The sequence below is a fragment of the Glycine soja genome, chromosome 7 (genome assembly GCF_004193775.1).
Source record: "Glycine soja cultivar W05 chromosome 7, ASM419377v2, whole genome shotgun sequence".
NCBI lineage: Eukaryota > Viridiplantae > Streptophyta > Magnoliopsida > Fabales > Fabaceae > Glycine > Glycine soja.
The window spans coordinates 41,114,011-41,127,674 of NC_041008.1; the positions used below are offsets into that span (position 1 = coordinate 41,114,011).

The 13,664-nt window shown below is 31.1% G+C and overlaps 1 protein-coding gene, 1 long non-coding RNA gene and 1 other non-coding gene across 4 annotated transcripts; all 3 read left to right on the top strand.

Moving 5' to 3' along the window:
- Positions 1-2,691: 2,691 nt before the first annotated feature.
- Positions 2,692-4,988, top strand: LOC114419733 (pentatricopeptide repeat-containing protein At2g01860-like). Of its 2 annotated transcripts, none has more exons than XM_028385502.1 (3): positions 2,692-2,873; positions 3,070-3,236; positions 3,328-4,988. In XM_028385502.1, exon 3 carries the CDS (start codon positions 3,378-3,380, stop codon positions 4,812-4,814), a length of 1,437 nt encoding a protein of 478 aa, XP_028241303.1. In that variant the 5' UTR covers positions 2,692-2,873; positions 3,070-3,236; positions 3,328-3,377; the 3' UTR covers positions 4,815-4,988. The 2 variants fall into 2 exon arrangements, with proteins under 2 accessions (XP_028241303.1, XP_028241304.1); XM_028385503.1 differs by having other exon boundaries at positions 3,076-3,236.
- A 1,280-nt stretch (positions 4,989-6,268) lies between these two features.
- LOC114420766 lies at positions 6,269-6,332 on the top strand. Its single transcript, XR_003668399.1, has one exon. It is a non-coding gene; the product is annotated as a small nucleolar RNA snoR101 (small nucleolar RNA).
- A 2,822-nt stretch (positions 6,333-9,154) lies between these two features.
- LOC114419734 lies at positions 9,155-10,983 on the top strand. Its single transcript, XR_003668288.1, has 3 exons — positions 9,155-9,659; positions 9,749-10,775; positions 10,858-10,983. It is a non-coding gene; the product is annotated as an uncharacterized LOC114419734 (long non-coding RNA).
- Positions 10,984-13,664: the final 2,681 nt, after the last annotated feature.

A 13,664-nucleotide genomic window follows, 5' to 3' on the forward strand; every position in this document is an offset into this window, starting at 1 on the left:
CAACAACATTGAATTTATGTCATATTCTTTATATTTTAATTTTTTTGTTGTATTGTTTCAAATTTAAATTTTTAGTTCAATTCAACTTGTTGCTATATTTTTTTTTATCTTCTTTTGCTCATTTAATTTTCTAACTAAAAAAAAATAAAATTAATCAAAATATGATGTAAATCATAACAAGGAAAATTTAAAATGGATTTTTTAATGTATTTTTCCATATGATAGTTATAAATCATAACAAGGAAACAATTTAACTAAATTTAAATATAATATAAATCATATGAAATTATATTTTTTTATAAATATTTAACTAAATTATATTTATATTGAGTATTTAAATATATACATTTTTCTTAAATACTATTCTAGATAAATTATATTTTTTATAAATTAATATATATAAATTAATAAAATAAAAAAAATAAAAAAACATTTATTTTTAAAAAAGCAATAAGAAAAAGATAGAAAACAATTGAAAAAAACAAAAAAATTATATTGGGGTGAAAAAATTGTAATTTCTTAGATTTAATTCATGATTACATATATCAAAACATAAGTGCAATTTATCAAAGAGGTTTAACTCAACAGATTGATTGAACATGGTGTGTGAGTTATTGTAAATTCTTTGATACTACATATGATTTCTACTGATTAAAAAAAAACTAAATACAATTTGAGTTGATGATGATTTTTTTTCTTCATAATATAATGAACACTCTTGAATATGGCTTCAACTCTAATAGCTTAAGTCTTAATAAGGATGGTTTTTACATATTGATAATTTTACTTTTATCTCTTCCATAAAAAGAACAAAGACAAATGAATTTATGAGCCTATCTAGAACATGAAACAGGATTAGAATAAAATTTATTCATGGAAAAATTCTTATTTAGAGATATTTTATTTATTTATACATAAAAATCATGTCAATTTAATTAATGCATTAAATATTATACTGTTCTATCAAAAGTCTTTGGTCTCAATAAAATTAGGTTCAAATTCAAGTTTTGTTGATGAAAATAATACAAGAGAGATCAAGATGGTAAGTTAAGTTCTCCAACAAAAATTATTTATCAGCAAAATTAATAAATTTTTTGCATCAATATCATCGTGAAAAAAAACAAAGTTACATTATTGTATGTGATAATATATTTACTCTCTCGTTATGAATGAAATTGCTTGAATTTTTACTATAAAAAAATATTTAAAGAGTGTTTGATAAGATACTTTAATAGTTTATAAAATACTTTGATGAATTGAATATCTATGTAATCTATTTTAATTCTTATGTTGGTAGACATTTTCTTTTTTTTTTCATTTTCTAACGAAAAATTAAAAATTTGTTAACAAATTTTAAAAAAATGATTGAAAATATGAAAAGTTAAAAAAACATTGATAAAAACAAAAAAAATCTAACATAATATTAACTTTAAATAAAATAAAATAAAAATGAATTAATGAACAGTAAAATTTAAGTGAAAAATTTATCTACATCACTCGAACATCAAATAAAGCAAAAAATAATATCACTAACTTTTTACATAAAGGAATTATAAATATTCAAATACTACGAAAGAGAATATGCACTAAGCAAATATCAAGTAATAGTTATCTAAAATACATCAATAAAGCTATTAAAAAAATATATTTAAAATTGTAATTGTTATGTGAGATGAGAACTCAACTTATTTAAACCACAAGTTAAGTGAACCAGACTAAATAAGTTCATGTTTTAATGGACCGATATTTTAATTAGTCTTAACTTGTTTGCTATGCAGATTAAACAGACTGTATGCAAGTCCAAATCATATATCCACCTCTACATGTTACACCACAACTTTGGAGACTAATTTAACTAATAGAATTATAGGGCTTTCTCCAAAACTCTTGTATAGTTGTAGTGCAAGTTCTCCAGGAGCAAAGGCAGTAACAACCCTCTTAGAGGGGCTTTCTCCATCAATGGGAATGGCTTTTACTTCCATGGCAGGGTTTCTCTTCACTTTAGATGAATCCTTTCCTCTCCATAGTGAGAATTTCAGTTGTCTTTTTTTTTTTTTTTTAATATATACCACATTGTTATCTAATTCTTCCTTTTTCCCATCACATTTTCCCTTTTAACCACTGCCTCACTCACATTTGTTGTTTTCTGTGAGCTCCTAGCATTGCTCTACTAACATTCATTATGGGTTACTTAAGGTCGTTTCAATTTGAGTTGTTGCTAGCCTAATGCTAATCCATAAGGAATTACAAAAGAAAGTTATAAGAAAATTGTTAATATAGGAGTAAGTGTTGGTAATTCAAAATTGTTATTATGTTTAGCTAAAAGGTTTTGAATATGTGCCTATTTCATCTATCTTTTTGAAAAAGAAACTCATCAACTCTAACATTCTTTTAATTTCAGATTTTTTTTAGTGGAAGCAATATATTTCATGACAAAAAGCCATAAAATTAACCTTCAAGTAAAAATTATCAAAATAATTTTGTCTTTCTTAACAAAGAATCATAACTTTCAGAATTTATTATAATATGCATACTTAAATAATCAAATCTTTATATTCATGATTAAAAAAACTCAATCATCTATCAACGCTAAAATTTGATAATTTATTATAACAATGTCTCTTATGAGAGAGAAAATGGTGGTTTACTATCTTTTTTTTCAAATTAAAAATTAAACAAAAGCTGAATGAAAATCGGCTCTAAATCACAATTTCTGGCTCACCCTTACCATTCCCCTTCTACCACTCTGCATATTGAAATCGGCTATAACTATAAGAGCAAATCGTAACTTTCTCTGGGTCATGCATGCTGAAGGGAACACAGACCCTTATCATCCCTTGAAACCTCTCTTCAAAAAATAGGCTCTTGCCCAGGTACACTCACCCTTTCCACTTATTTTCATTGTTTTCAGGGATTTCTCTTAGTCTCTAATTGCACTTATGCTCAGTTCTCTACTAGTTTAGTAAATTACAACGAACCTAATTAATATTTTATTCATCAATTGCAATTTGAGAACCCAAAAAAATCTATTGGGAGAGAGTTAAAAATTAATTTAGTGTTGCCGTTTAGTGACAGGCTGATAGCAGAGCCAGGTGCTAAAAAGGTCGAAGATGTATATGAACCCAATCCAAATGAAATAAACGCCGCTTCTGTGTTCAGGCAATTGGAATTTGTCACCCCAGTTACGCAAGTTGAATTTTTTCCACAAAGAAGTGAGAAATTCTGCCGTTTCCAAGGTACTGCAATATGCACACCATCTGTTTGATGAAAGTCCTGTTCGGTCATTTAGATGTTTATATAAATATATGACAATAGTTTTCTCTGCAGATTCTGAATGATAGTGCAAAAGCCACATTTTTAATTCCTACTTCTGAATAATGGACTGCACAGTGTCGTTTCCTTGTGTGCATTTTGTTCCGGTGGGAAGAACTTTGTGCAACTACAGAAGAGTCACTGTAGTAGCACATTCAAAAAGGAGAAGACCACCAAAGGACAATCGGTATCGACCACGTCCCAAGCAACCTCCAGAGTTTGGCGTTAATCTGTTCTTGAAGAAGCCTAGCACCGCCTCTAAACCAACTGACGACGACATGGATAGCAATGAAGAGAATGATGAAGAGGAGGATGGAAATATTGGTGTTGTTTGGGAATCAGATGAGCTTGAAGCCATCTCATCACTTTTCCAAGGTAGAATTCCGCAAAAACCTGGAAAATTGGATCGAGAAAGGCCTCTTCCTCTTCCAGTTCCCTTCAAGCTTCGACCTTTGAGACTACCTACACCAAAAACACAAGTAAAATTGACAGCTCCAGCTGTGGTTTCTTCGCGGGCTTCTATGGCTAAGAAAGTGTATAAAAGCCCGAGTTTCCTAGTTGGTTTGGCAAGACAAATAAGCAGGCTTGGTCCAGATGCAGATGTATCTAAAATTCTTGGAAAGTGGGTGCAGTTCCTGAGGAAAGGGTCCTTGTCATTGACAATAAGGGAATTAGGTCATATGGGATTCCCTGAGAGAGCTCTGCAAACATTCTTATGGGCACAAAATCAACCTCATCTCTTCCCAGATGATTGGATTCTGGCCTCAACTGTTGAGGTCTTGGCCAGGAACCATGAGTTAAGAATTCCATTCAACCTAGGCCAGTATACTGGTTTGGCAAGTCGTGCTGTCTTGGAGGCGATGATTAAGGGTTTTATTAAAGGAGGAAACCTTAGATTTGCATGGAAGGTTCTAATAGTTGCCAGAAGGGATAAAAGAATGTTGGATTCCAGCATATATGCGAAGCTAATATTAGAACTTGGAAAGAACCCTGACAGACACAGGCATGTATTGCCTTTGTTAGATGAACTTGGGGAACGAGATGAATTGAATTTAAGCCAGCAAGACTGTACAGCTATAATGAAAGTCTGCGTTAAGATGGGGAAATTTGAAGTAGTTGAAAGCCTGTTTAGTTGGTTTAAACAGTCTGGCTATCAACCGAGCATAGTTATGTTCACTTCTGTGATTCACAGCCGTTACACAGAGAAGAAATACAGAGAGGCATTGGCGGTAGTTTGGGAGATGGAGGCCTCAAATTGCCTTTTTGACCTTCCTGCTTATCGTGTGGTGATAAAACTGTTTGTTGCTTTGAATGATCTATCTAGGGCCACAAGATATTTTTCAAAACTTAAAGAGGCTGGATTTTCTCCCTCTTTTGGCTTATACAAGGACATGCTTCAAATTTACATGGCCTCTGGGAGGATAGCAAAGTGCAAAGAGCTCTGCAGGGAGGCCGAGATAGCAGGTTTCAAGCTAGATAAATATCTTGTGTCAGTTAGATAAATGAAAAACTATAGACTTTAAGAATCCTGCAAGTGTTGTTTTTGCTTCAATTCTAAATCCCTCTTTCTAATGTAATGGCTGGGCTTACTTTTGTACATTGACAAACATAATGAATTCTTTTTACATTGGGGTTAATAATTTGGAATGTTTAATACAGTTGAATTTACTGGTTTAGTCTGCTTTTTTATTTTTTATTTTTTTTTATCGATGTGTAATTCCTTAATTTAGTTACTGCATTTCGCGTTGTAACTTGTAATGCCTTCTGAGTTTGAATCTGAGTTATGAGCAGAGGATAGTTTAATCTAATGAGAAAGGGTTAAAACTTTAAGTGATCAATTCTTGCTTGGTAGCCCATTATTGCAGAGATTCTTTGATGAATATCACCTATAACTCCCCCAAATTGTTATGTCTGCTTTCCACGTTTTTTTTTTCTTATAATAGTTGACGCCACCTCTGATTAAGATTACTGTTTGAATAGAGGTTCAATTTCAGATACGCGTAGATATTAACATTAAAGCCCATTTTGATAATTACACACCAAAAACCAATTTTAATTAGTTTTCAAACATTTTCTATGAAAAATCAGTTTCCTAATACAAAAAGAAAATCATGTTACTTTAAAATCACAGTTACTTAAAATTAATTCTATAAAATTACGTTTATCCAAAATCAATTCCACAAACACCCCGTCTAAACATGTACTTAGAAGAAATTTGAATCTTAATTCACTTTGTAAGCTATTATCCCCATTTATTACACTCAACCCAATTAGTAAAGAAATCTCCTTTTAATTCATCTACTTCTGCATATATATTTGTTTTTATTATATTATTATTTGACAAAAAATTAATCAAATTATTATTTTGATAAAAATAATATTGGGCCAGATTAAAATTCAGTATTTCTGGCCCAAAAGGTAGTTCCTAGGCCGGGTCACACATTCACACTCTCAAACTCATATAAGTAGTAACAATACACTCGCACTCAACCATTCGCCTTCGCCACATTATGTATCTTCAGTTCCGCTTTCAAAGAAGAATTCACAAACCCTAATCCCTAGCTTGAGTTTGCAGATCCCATTTACCCTCTCATACACACAATAAATTCTTCATCTCCATAATTCTACCCCCAATAGAAACCCTAATTATGCTCAGCAAACAATCCATTTGTATGAATTTTTACTATTTGGAAAAAGATTCAAGTATATGAAATTGATGTAGTTTAGTGATGTTTTTTCCTCTCTGATCTTGTGAGTTCATTGGAGTTGTGATTAACGTTGTGATTCTTTTACATCTTAGTTTGCCTGTGTTTGTGCTATACCTGTTATATTTTACAATGATAACAGTCTTCTAGAGACATAAACATTTGAACTTTGCACTGGCAAAAATTTTCACGGTCCTATGTTATTTCTTGCTTCTAAACTAAAATGCAAGTGCAAAGATAGTGCATATGATGGTTTACACTTGATCTCTGAACTTCAGGTAAGTTCACGTGTTGACAAGTTCATTAACTGATGCACTTATGAATCTGCCAGAGGGGAAGATAAAATGTTTGTAATGAGGATTCAGGACATTGTGATTTTGAAAGATGCTGACATGTTTGAAGTTATTGCTGTATGGTGAATTATAGAATGGGGGATTAGCAACATATAGAAATACTTTGCACATTTCTTTTATTTATAATCAATCTCTGCAGCTCTGTTTTTTTTTACTATTATTATTATTATTATCTTTTTAAAGTGTACTCCTCACCTTAATAGAAGTTAAATTTGGTAGAACACATACCTCACATTTCTCTACTTCAGTGATGTAGTTGTAATGTAAGATGTTTTGTATAGGGAAGCACGAAAACACACAAAGGGGAAGAAGAATATGTGAGCGAGCCAGATATATATGGTTTCATTATTCAATGTACAAATTTCTAAATTAACAATTGAGGCTACTTGGCCTGTATGATTTGAAGCTTATGAACAAGTGGTGTTTTATTTCTTTTTTCAAAATATTTTGTTCGAAAAAGTAATTCAATTTTTTTAATTGAAGTAATATAATTTCGATCATATATAAGTTTTCATTATATTTATTTAAATAATGTGTTTTTATCAAACATCACGTTAGCTAACTTTCAAATAATAAAATTTCAAAAACTAGTTTGAAAATTAGAAAATTTTGTAAACAATTAGTAATACAATTTTTCATGGATATTTATCAAATCAAATGGTAAGTATTTAGTATTTTGATTTCAACATAATTTCATTCAAAACTTGTAAAGGTGAATCTAAGTGCACACATAGGAGGCGCTTGGTAAAAGGGAAATTTTTACTCTTTGGGGAATTTTAAGTTCGAAATGTTAATTTTTCTTGTTTGATTTGATTTTTTAAAAAAATAATATTCTTAGAAAACAATGTTTTTTTTTTTTTTGAGAATTTCTAATCTAAGAGTGACTTATGTAATTATGGAATGACATTAAGAAAAGATGTCTCATTTGATGGATATTAGACTTAAAAGTTATATTGAAGTCGTTTGGGGTTATTTCATTAGGGGTAATTAAAGTCATTTAGCTTAATTACATAATTAGTTACTTAATTATATTTAAAAGTTCAATTGGTTTATTTGATTATTAAAAAGTTTACTTAAATCTTTTAATTGTTTAAAACATTACAACTATGTCTTTTGTGTAAGTTTTGTTAGTTTGACTAAGGATAGTCTTGCAAATAGACATTTTTACATCACTTGTATTGGCATTTGAGGTAAAAATGTTTATTTTTGTCAATTAAACTAATGGAACTAACAAAAAAAATATGATTGTAGTGTTTTTCATAGTGAGAGAGACTCAATTGAATTTTTAATTATAATTAAGATAACAATAGTATAATTAAGCTTAAATTAAGTCTTTTCTTCTCATTTCATTAAGGTTAATTTTGACATTAAGAAAAAAGGAATTTAGTAGGCATGATAAACAAATTCGCGCTTTATGGCTAATGCCTCACTCTTGTCCAAAGTTTGAGTGTTATCTCTATTGTGAAATATTTTAAGTTTGGAAGCTTGGTTCATTTCGTTTGATATCATTTTGATGGGAAAGGAAAGAGAGTAAGGTGAAGGAAATATAAAAAGGTTAAGTATTCTCGTAATGTTATTTTGATAAAATAGCTTTAGATGCTTATCATATGTACTTGAAGGGTGTTACTTTAATGAACATGATTTCGATGACATTATTTTAATGGAAGGATAAATTCGAATTTAAAAAGGAGGTTATAGCAATTTGTCAAAAGATATCACACAAAGACAATCAAAGCCGTTAGATCTAAATAGTTAAGAATTTATTCATATACATATCAAAATCATATAATTTAACTATTATTAGGAGAAGTCTATAAATAACCTTTGACAATCATTTTTGTTGGTTGAATCATTATCACTCAAATCCTTAAATATCAATACTCAAAAAATAACTCTTGGTAAAAAAATCACAATATATGTATTCATCCAACTTTTATAAATTTTCGTTTCATTTACTTTTTATGTTTCTATGAATTCTTTACTTTTTTTTATCTTTATTTCTTTTCTAAACTCTAATTTTATTCAATCCTCATTGCTTATTATTATCAAATTCTTTGTTCACATTGCCATATATCATATAGTTAGAGTTATTATTAAAATCCTTACTAGAATTAATATAAAAAATATTATTATTATAAAAATGTGTTTATCGGAATTATTATCATATGAAGATGGAGACTATGAGGCCGAAAATGAAACTGATAGTGAATACACACATCCTTGGAATGACTATAGAGAAGACCGAGATTGGACCACTCTGTTGGATCCAAAAACTTTTGCAGAAAATCGTACTCCACCTCTACCAAATTGTGATGATGAATATAAGGCCACTTGGGATGTTGATGCATCATTTTGGATGAATGATGAAGCAACAACAACATCTGATTTGAAGATGAGGACAGTGATACCGATGAGATGGAAACACCACCTGATAGTGAAGATGAAGGGATTCCTAAGGTCAAGTTTCCAAGGTTTAGATTGCTTGATGATGATGCCAATATTAATTTTGAAAAGGGCCTAATTTTCATTACCAAAAAAGAAGTCATTGATGCAGTGAAAACATTTGCAATGGTGCATAAAAAGAATCTTGTCATCAATCAAAACGACAAAAAAAGCGTTGTTGTCAAGTGCATGGCAAATTGTTCTTTTCAGCTATAGGTTAGCAAGTCAAGGCATATGAATTTTGGCAGATACTTAAATAAAAAAATGAACACACTTGTCATAGGACTGCTATAAACAAACAAGCTTCTACTAATTGGCTGAGTAACAAATTCATGTGTCTTCTAAGACATACACCAAATATGAAGACACAAGCACTGATTGCTTATGCGTTAGACAAATGGGGGTATAAGTTAAGTTTGGATCAAGCCTACAAAGCTAAGTGTAGGGCACTGCAAAAAATTCAAGGTGCATCCAAGGAATACAAACACTTGAGACAATATAATGAGGAGGTGTTGAGAAGAAATAAAAACAACACAATGACAATCAAGACAAATGCATGTCAAAAGGGTCCTATTTTTGAAATAATTTATGTGTCTTGAGGCTTGTAAAGAGGCATTTGTAACAACATGTAGACCATTAATTGGTCTGGATGGTTGTTTTCTGGAAGGGGATTTTGGTGGTCATCTTCTAACTAAGGTAAGGAAAAATGCCAATAATCAAATGCTACATATCGCATATGTTGTTGTGGAAGCTAAAACGACAAATTCATGGGCTTGGTTTGTTGATTTATTATTGAAAGACATGGAGTCCAATCCAAGAATTGGATTTCATCTCTGATAAGCAAAAGGTGTGTTTACACAATTCTGTCAAATATTACCGTATAGTTTTCTTTATTATTAAAAAGGACATAACCATATGTTTTGTAATTTCATACAGGGGTTGGTAAATGTCATTAAGGAGTTGGGTCAACATGTGGAGCATCATGTTTGTGTGAGGCATCTCTACAACAACTTTAGGAAAAGACACCATGGTGCTCAACTCAAGGAAATGATGTGGCAAGCTATAAGAGCCACGACTATTCCAGAATTTAAAAGAATAATTCAAAAGATGAAGGAGACTAATGGGAGTGATTGGAAGGAGTTAGATGAGTTACAAGCTTCATCATGGACAAAGTCAACATATGGAAGTAGCATCCAATGTGATTTGTAGGTAAACAATATGTATGAAGCTTTCAATAAAAGCATCCTAGAGTACAGGGAGAAACCAATTATCAGCTTACTAGAGGGTATTAAGTTTTATTTGACAAATAGGATTGTAAACCAAAGAGAAAGGATGATGAGATATAGGGGTCCTATATGTTCCAAAATCCAACTCATACTTGAGAAGAACAAAAAAACTATTGAGTGATGGACTTCTCATTGGTCCGATGACGACTAATACTCATTATTTGATGTCTCTAATTATTATCACAAATATGTGGTCAATATCAAACAAAGAAGTTGCAACCCCAGAAATTGGGATTTAACAGGAATTCCTTGCTGCCATGGGGTAACGTGTGTATGGCACAACTTCAAACCTGATGATTATGTGGCTACTTGCTACAGGTTAACAAGTTTTGAATTTATGTTCTATGATGTGAAACCCAAACAAATAATTAACCAGTTTTTGTATTGTTTTTTTGTACAGGAAATCAACATATATGGCTACATATTTATATTTTATCAAACCATATGATGGTCCAATGTTGTGGCCAGAAAGTGAATATGAACCTATCAATCCCCTTGAAATGAGGAGAGCAAAAAAGGCAAGGAATAAGACAAATGATGAGCCTAAGGAAAAATAATAATTACCATGACCAGCACCCTATGTTGTGTCTAGTGGCTATGGAAAAGTTGGTCACAATAAACAAACTTGTAAAGGTAAAACTCAAGCTGATAGGAAGATTAATAGAGGTGGCAACAAGGTAAATTGAGCTTGTTTATGATTTGTTTGCTATGCTAATTAATCATGGATAATTGACCAATTCATTTTTTGATGTCTGCAAGGATTGGAAAATACAAAGAAATTCAGACCAAACTACTAAAAAGGGTGAAAACATCACATTCATGAACTTTTAAATTTAATCCAATATTTGAATTTTAGTATTGTGTTCTGATTAAATAATTGTTACAAGGAGCATAAATCAAGAGCAGAGGCAAGTGCCCTAGTTGCTCGATTAGCTTCAACGATTCCTAAACCAGCTCCTTCTGCAAATTTCGTTACTGATGGTCAAACCCCGACACCAATACCAATTGCAAATTCAGCTCCTCGTGGTCGAACTTCGGCACCAACACCTACTGCAAATTCATTTGCTTGTGTAAATTCTGCAATATGTGTTTCAGCCCCGACACAAGCACCAAATGCTAATTCAGTTGCAAGTGTTCGAACTTGAAGCAGTCAAACAACAACTCCATCAAGTCATTGAGATAACCATCAATTTTATACTCTTCCAAAAAGATTTCTACGGCCAAAGCTCCTAATGTTCACCTATCACAACTCTGACATAAGCCTTTAGTTGTTAAAAAAGCCAAAAAGATTCATGAGAGCAAAAGGAAAAATTATTGCAATGCTAATGAATCAAGAGTTTGCAACAGAATAGCTCTCTGTATACAAGATGATCTCCATAAAAAAATTAAGAGTTTGTAAAAGAACAACTCTTTGTATTTCAAAAAGTATTAAATATAATGAATATTCCATATTTTTTTAAGAATAGAGAAACTGAAAACTCCTAAGCAATTAGAATATAGTGAGCCATAACAGATAATAGAAAACAACAATCTCCTTATGCATATGTTTGGTAATTGGTATCAATGCAAAAATTATCATTTGGAAAAATACATCAAAGGTTCTACAAATTAGCAAATGAAGGAGCACCATGTTCATGTATACAAAGACTAACCAAAGGAGTGCCTCTGTCCAGGAGAGGTCCCGGATGCCTTGTTTGGAGTCGGTGTTGAACTAAAGGAGGGAGGACTTGAGGCAAAAATCAAGGAACGCAATGCAGCCCTGGTAGTTGACAACGACAGTAACTGCATGGAAATGAAGCTGTGGAAGATGAATGCCTTGAGGCCATGAAGGCTCAGATACCAGCGGAGGATAGTGAGTCACTAACTTGATTTCTTTGTTGTCCCTTTTCAAGCCGTCCTTGTGTTGCCTATCCGAACCATTTTTATGATTTTTAAAATTGAATCACAATTAAATATTAACAGAACTGTTATGCGATGTCGTTTTGAATAAACAGCATAGAGACAGTAAAGAAACTAGATCCGTGATCCACAAGCACTCTCGAACACGATTTGGAAAAGAGGTAGAAGGGTTCGCGAATAGGAAATAGTAATTAAGTTAAACAATATTTATGGGCCAATGTCCTTCACTAACGGTCACTCAAGGTAGTTAACAAAAGCACCCAAATCCTCAAATTTTTAAAATTGGAGGATCAAATGACTCAATAAATAAATCCTTCACTAACGGTCACTCAAGGTAGTTAACAAAAGCACCCAAATCCTCAAATTTTTAAAATTGGAGGATCAAATGACTCAATAAATAAATAGGGACCAAATGTAAAATTAAGCCTTTATTTTATAAGCACAACTTGTGATTCGTAAAAGTATATTGGTGATAAATGTCTTTTTTTATGGCTTGTATGAAATTCAATTGCCATGTGATAGAAAGTCATGTGCCTTACATTATTATACAAAGCTTTTAATGGCCTGCACGTGACGAGATAAATACATAATTTAAAATTATGATAGAAACCAATTCTTTTATTTTGATAATACCGCACTTACAAGTTTATATCTTTGGTGGCTAAGAAAATAATTTAGAATTGTACATTAAGGTGAGATTTCTTTATCACCAAATTAAAGTGATCAAATCTATGGAATTTGTAATTCCAAGTTAATTGATATAATGATGCTACCAGATTAGAATGTTTGTGTTGAATGAAAATGTTAATTATTAACCACATATGGATCACCCAAATATAAACCATTGCTTATAAATCATGATATTAAGGATTTGATTTCATAATTTTTAAGTGTGTATATTAAAAGATATCATGCATGTTAAAAATAATATAATTGATTGTCTACTAAATTACATTTGTTTGACATCATTATTGATATGGAAATGTATTTATTTGTCTCCCAAAAGTGAACTTAGATGCATGATAAAAGTCTATATAGTTTGAATATATTAGGTTTTGTAACATCCTATTTTTTTGGTAAATAAATTAAAAAAAGGATTGTTAACAGAGTTTTAGAAAAATGATGAGGTTTTTATATTTAATTAAATAAGGAAAAATAATTTTATTAATTAAAATAATGGTTTGAGAGAAAATAAAAAAGATATTTTATTTATTCATTTGATAAGAAATAAAATAGAATTTTTTATCAAATAAATAAATAAATAGAGTAAATAATAGGATGAGAGTACCCTAACTATAAATAGAGAGAGACATCCTAGGTTAGTTTTCAGACGATACATTTTGCGCTTTTTCTTCTTCTCAAATTCGTTTTCCCTTTCCTCATTCTCAAAATCCTTTCTTTTTCTTGCATACACTCAAACCTGTCTCGGTAAAATGATAATCCTGAACTCGTTCACCGTTGTATCATTATGAAATTTAAACACGAGTTTAGGAAATTATTTCTGCACAGATCCACGGTTAGGATTTTGAATATAATGTATGTGATAGAAGAAATGTCTCTCGCACTGAGCTTTTTCTTTTCCCGCAGACACTCAAAACCTGTCTAGGTAAAACTATGATCTCCGACTTATTAACCGTTGGATCATCATGAAATGGAAGCACCAGACT

Bases quoted from the DNA above. Each gene is read 5' to 3' on its own strand.
- LOC114419733 (XM_028385502.1), top strand. From the start codon at position 3,378: ATGGACTGCACAGTGTCGTTTCCTTGTGTGCATTTTGTTCCGGTGGGA.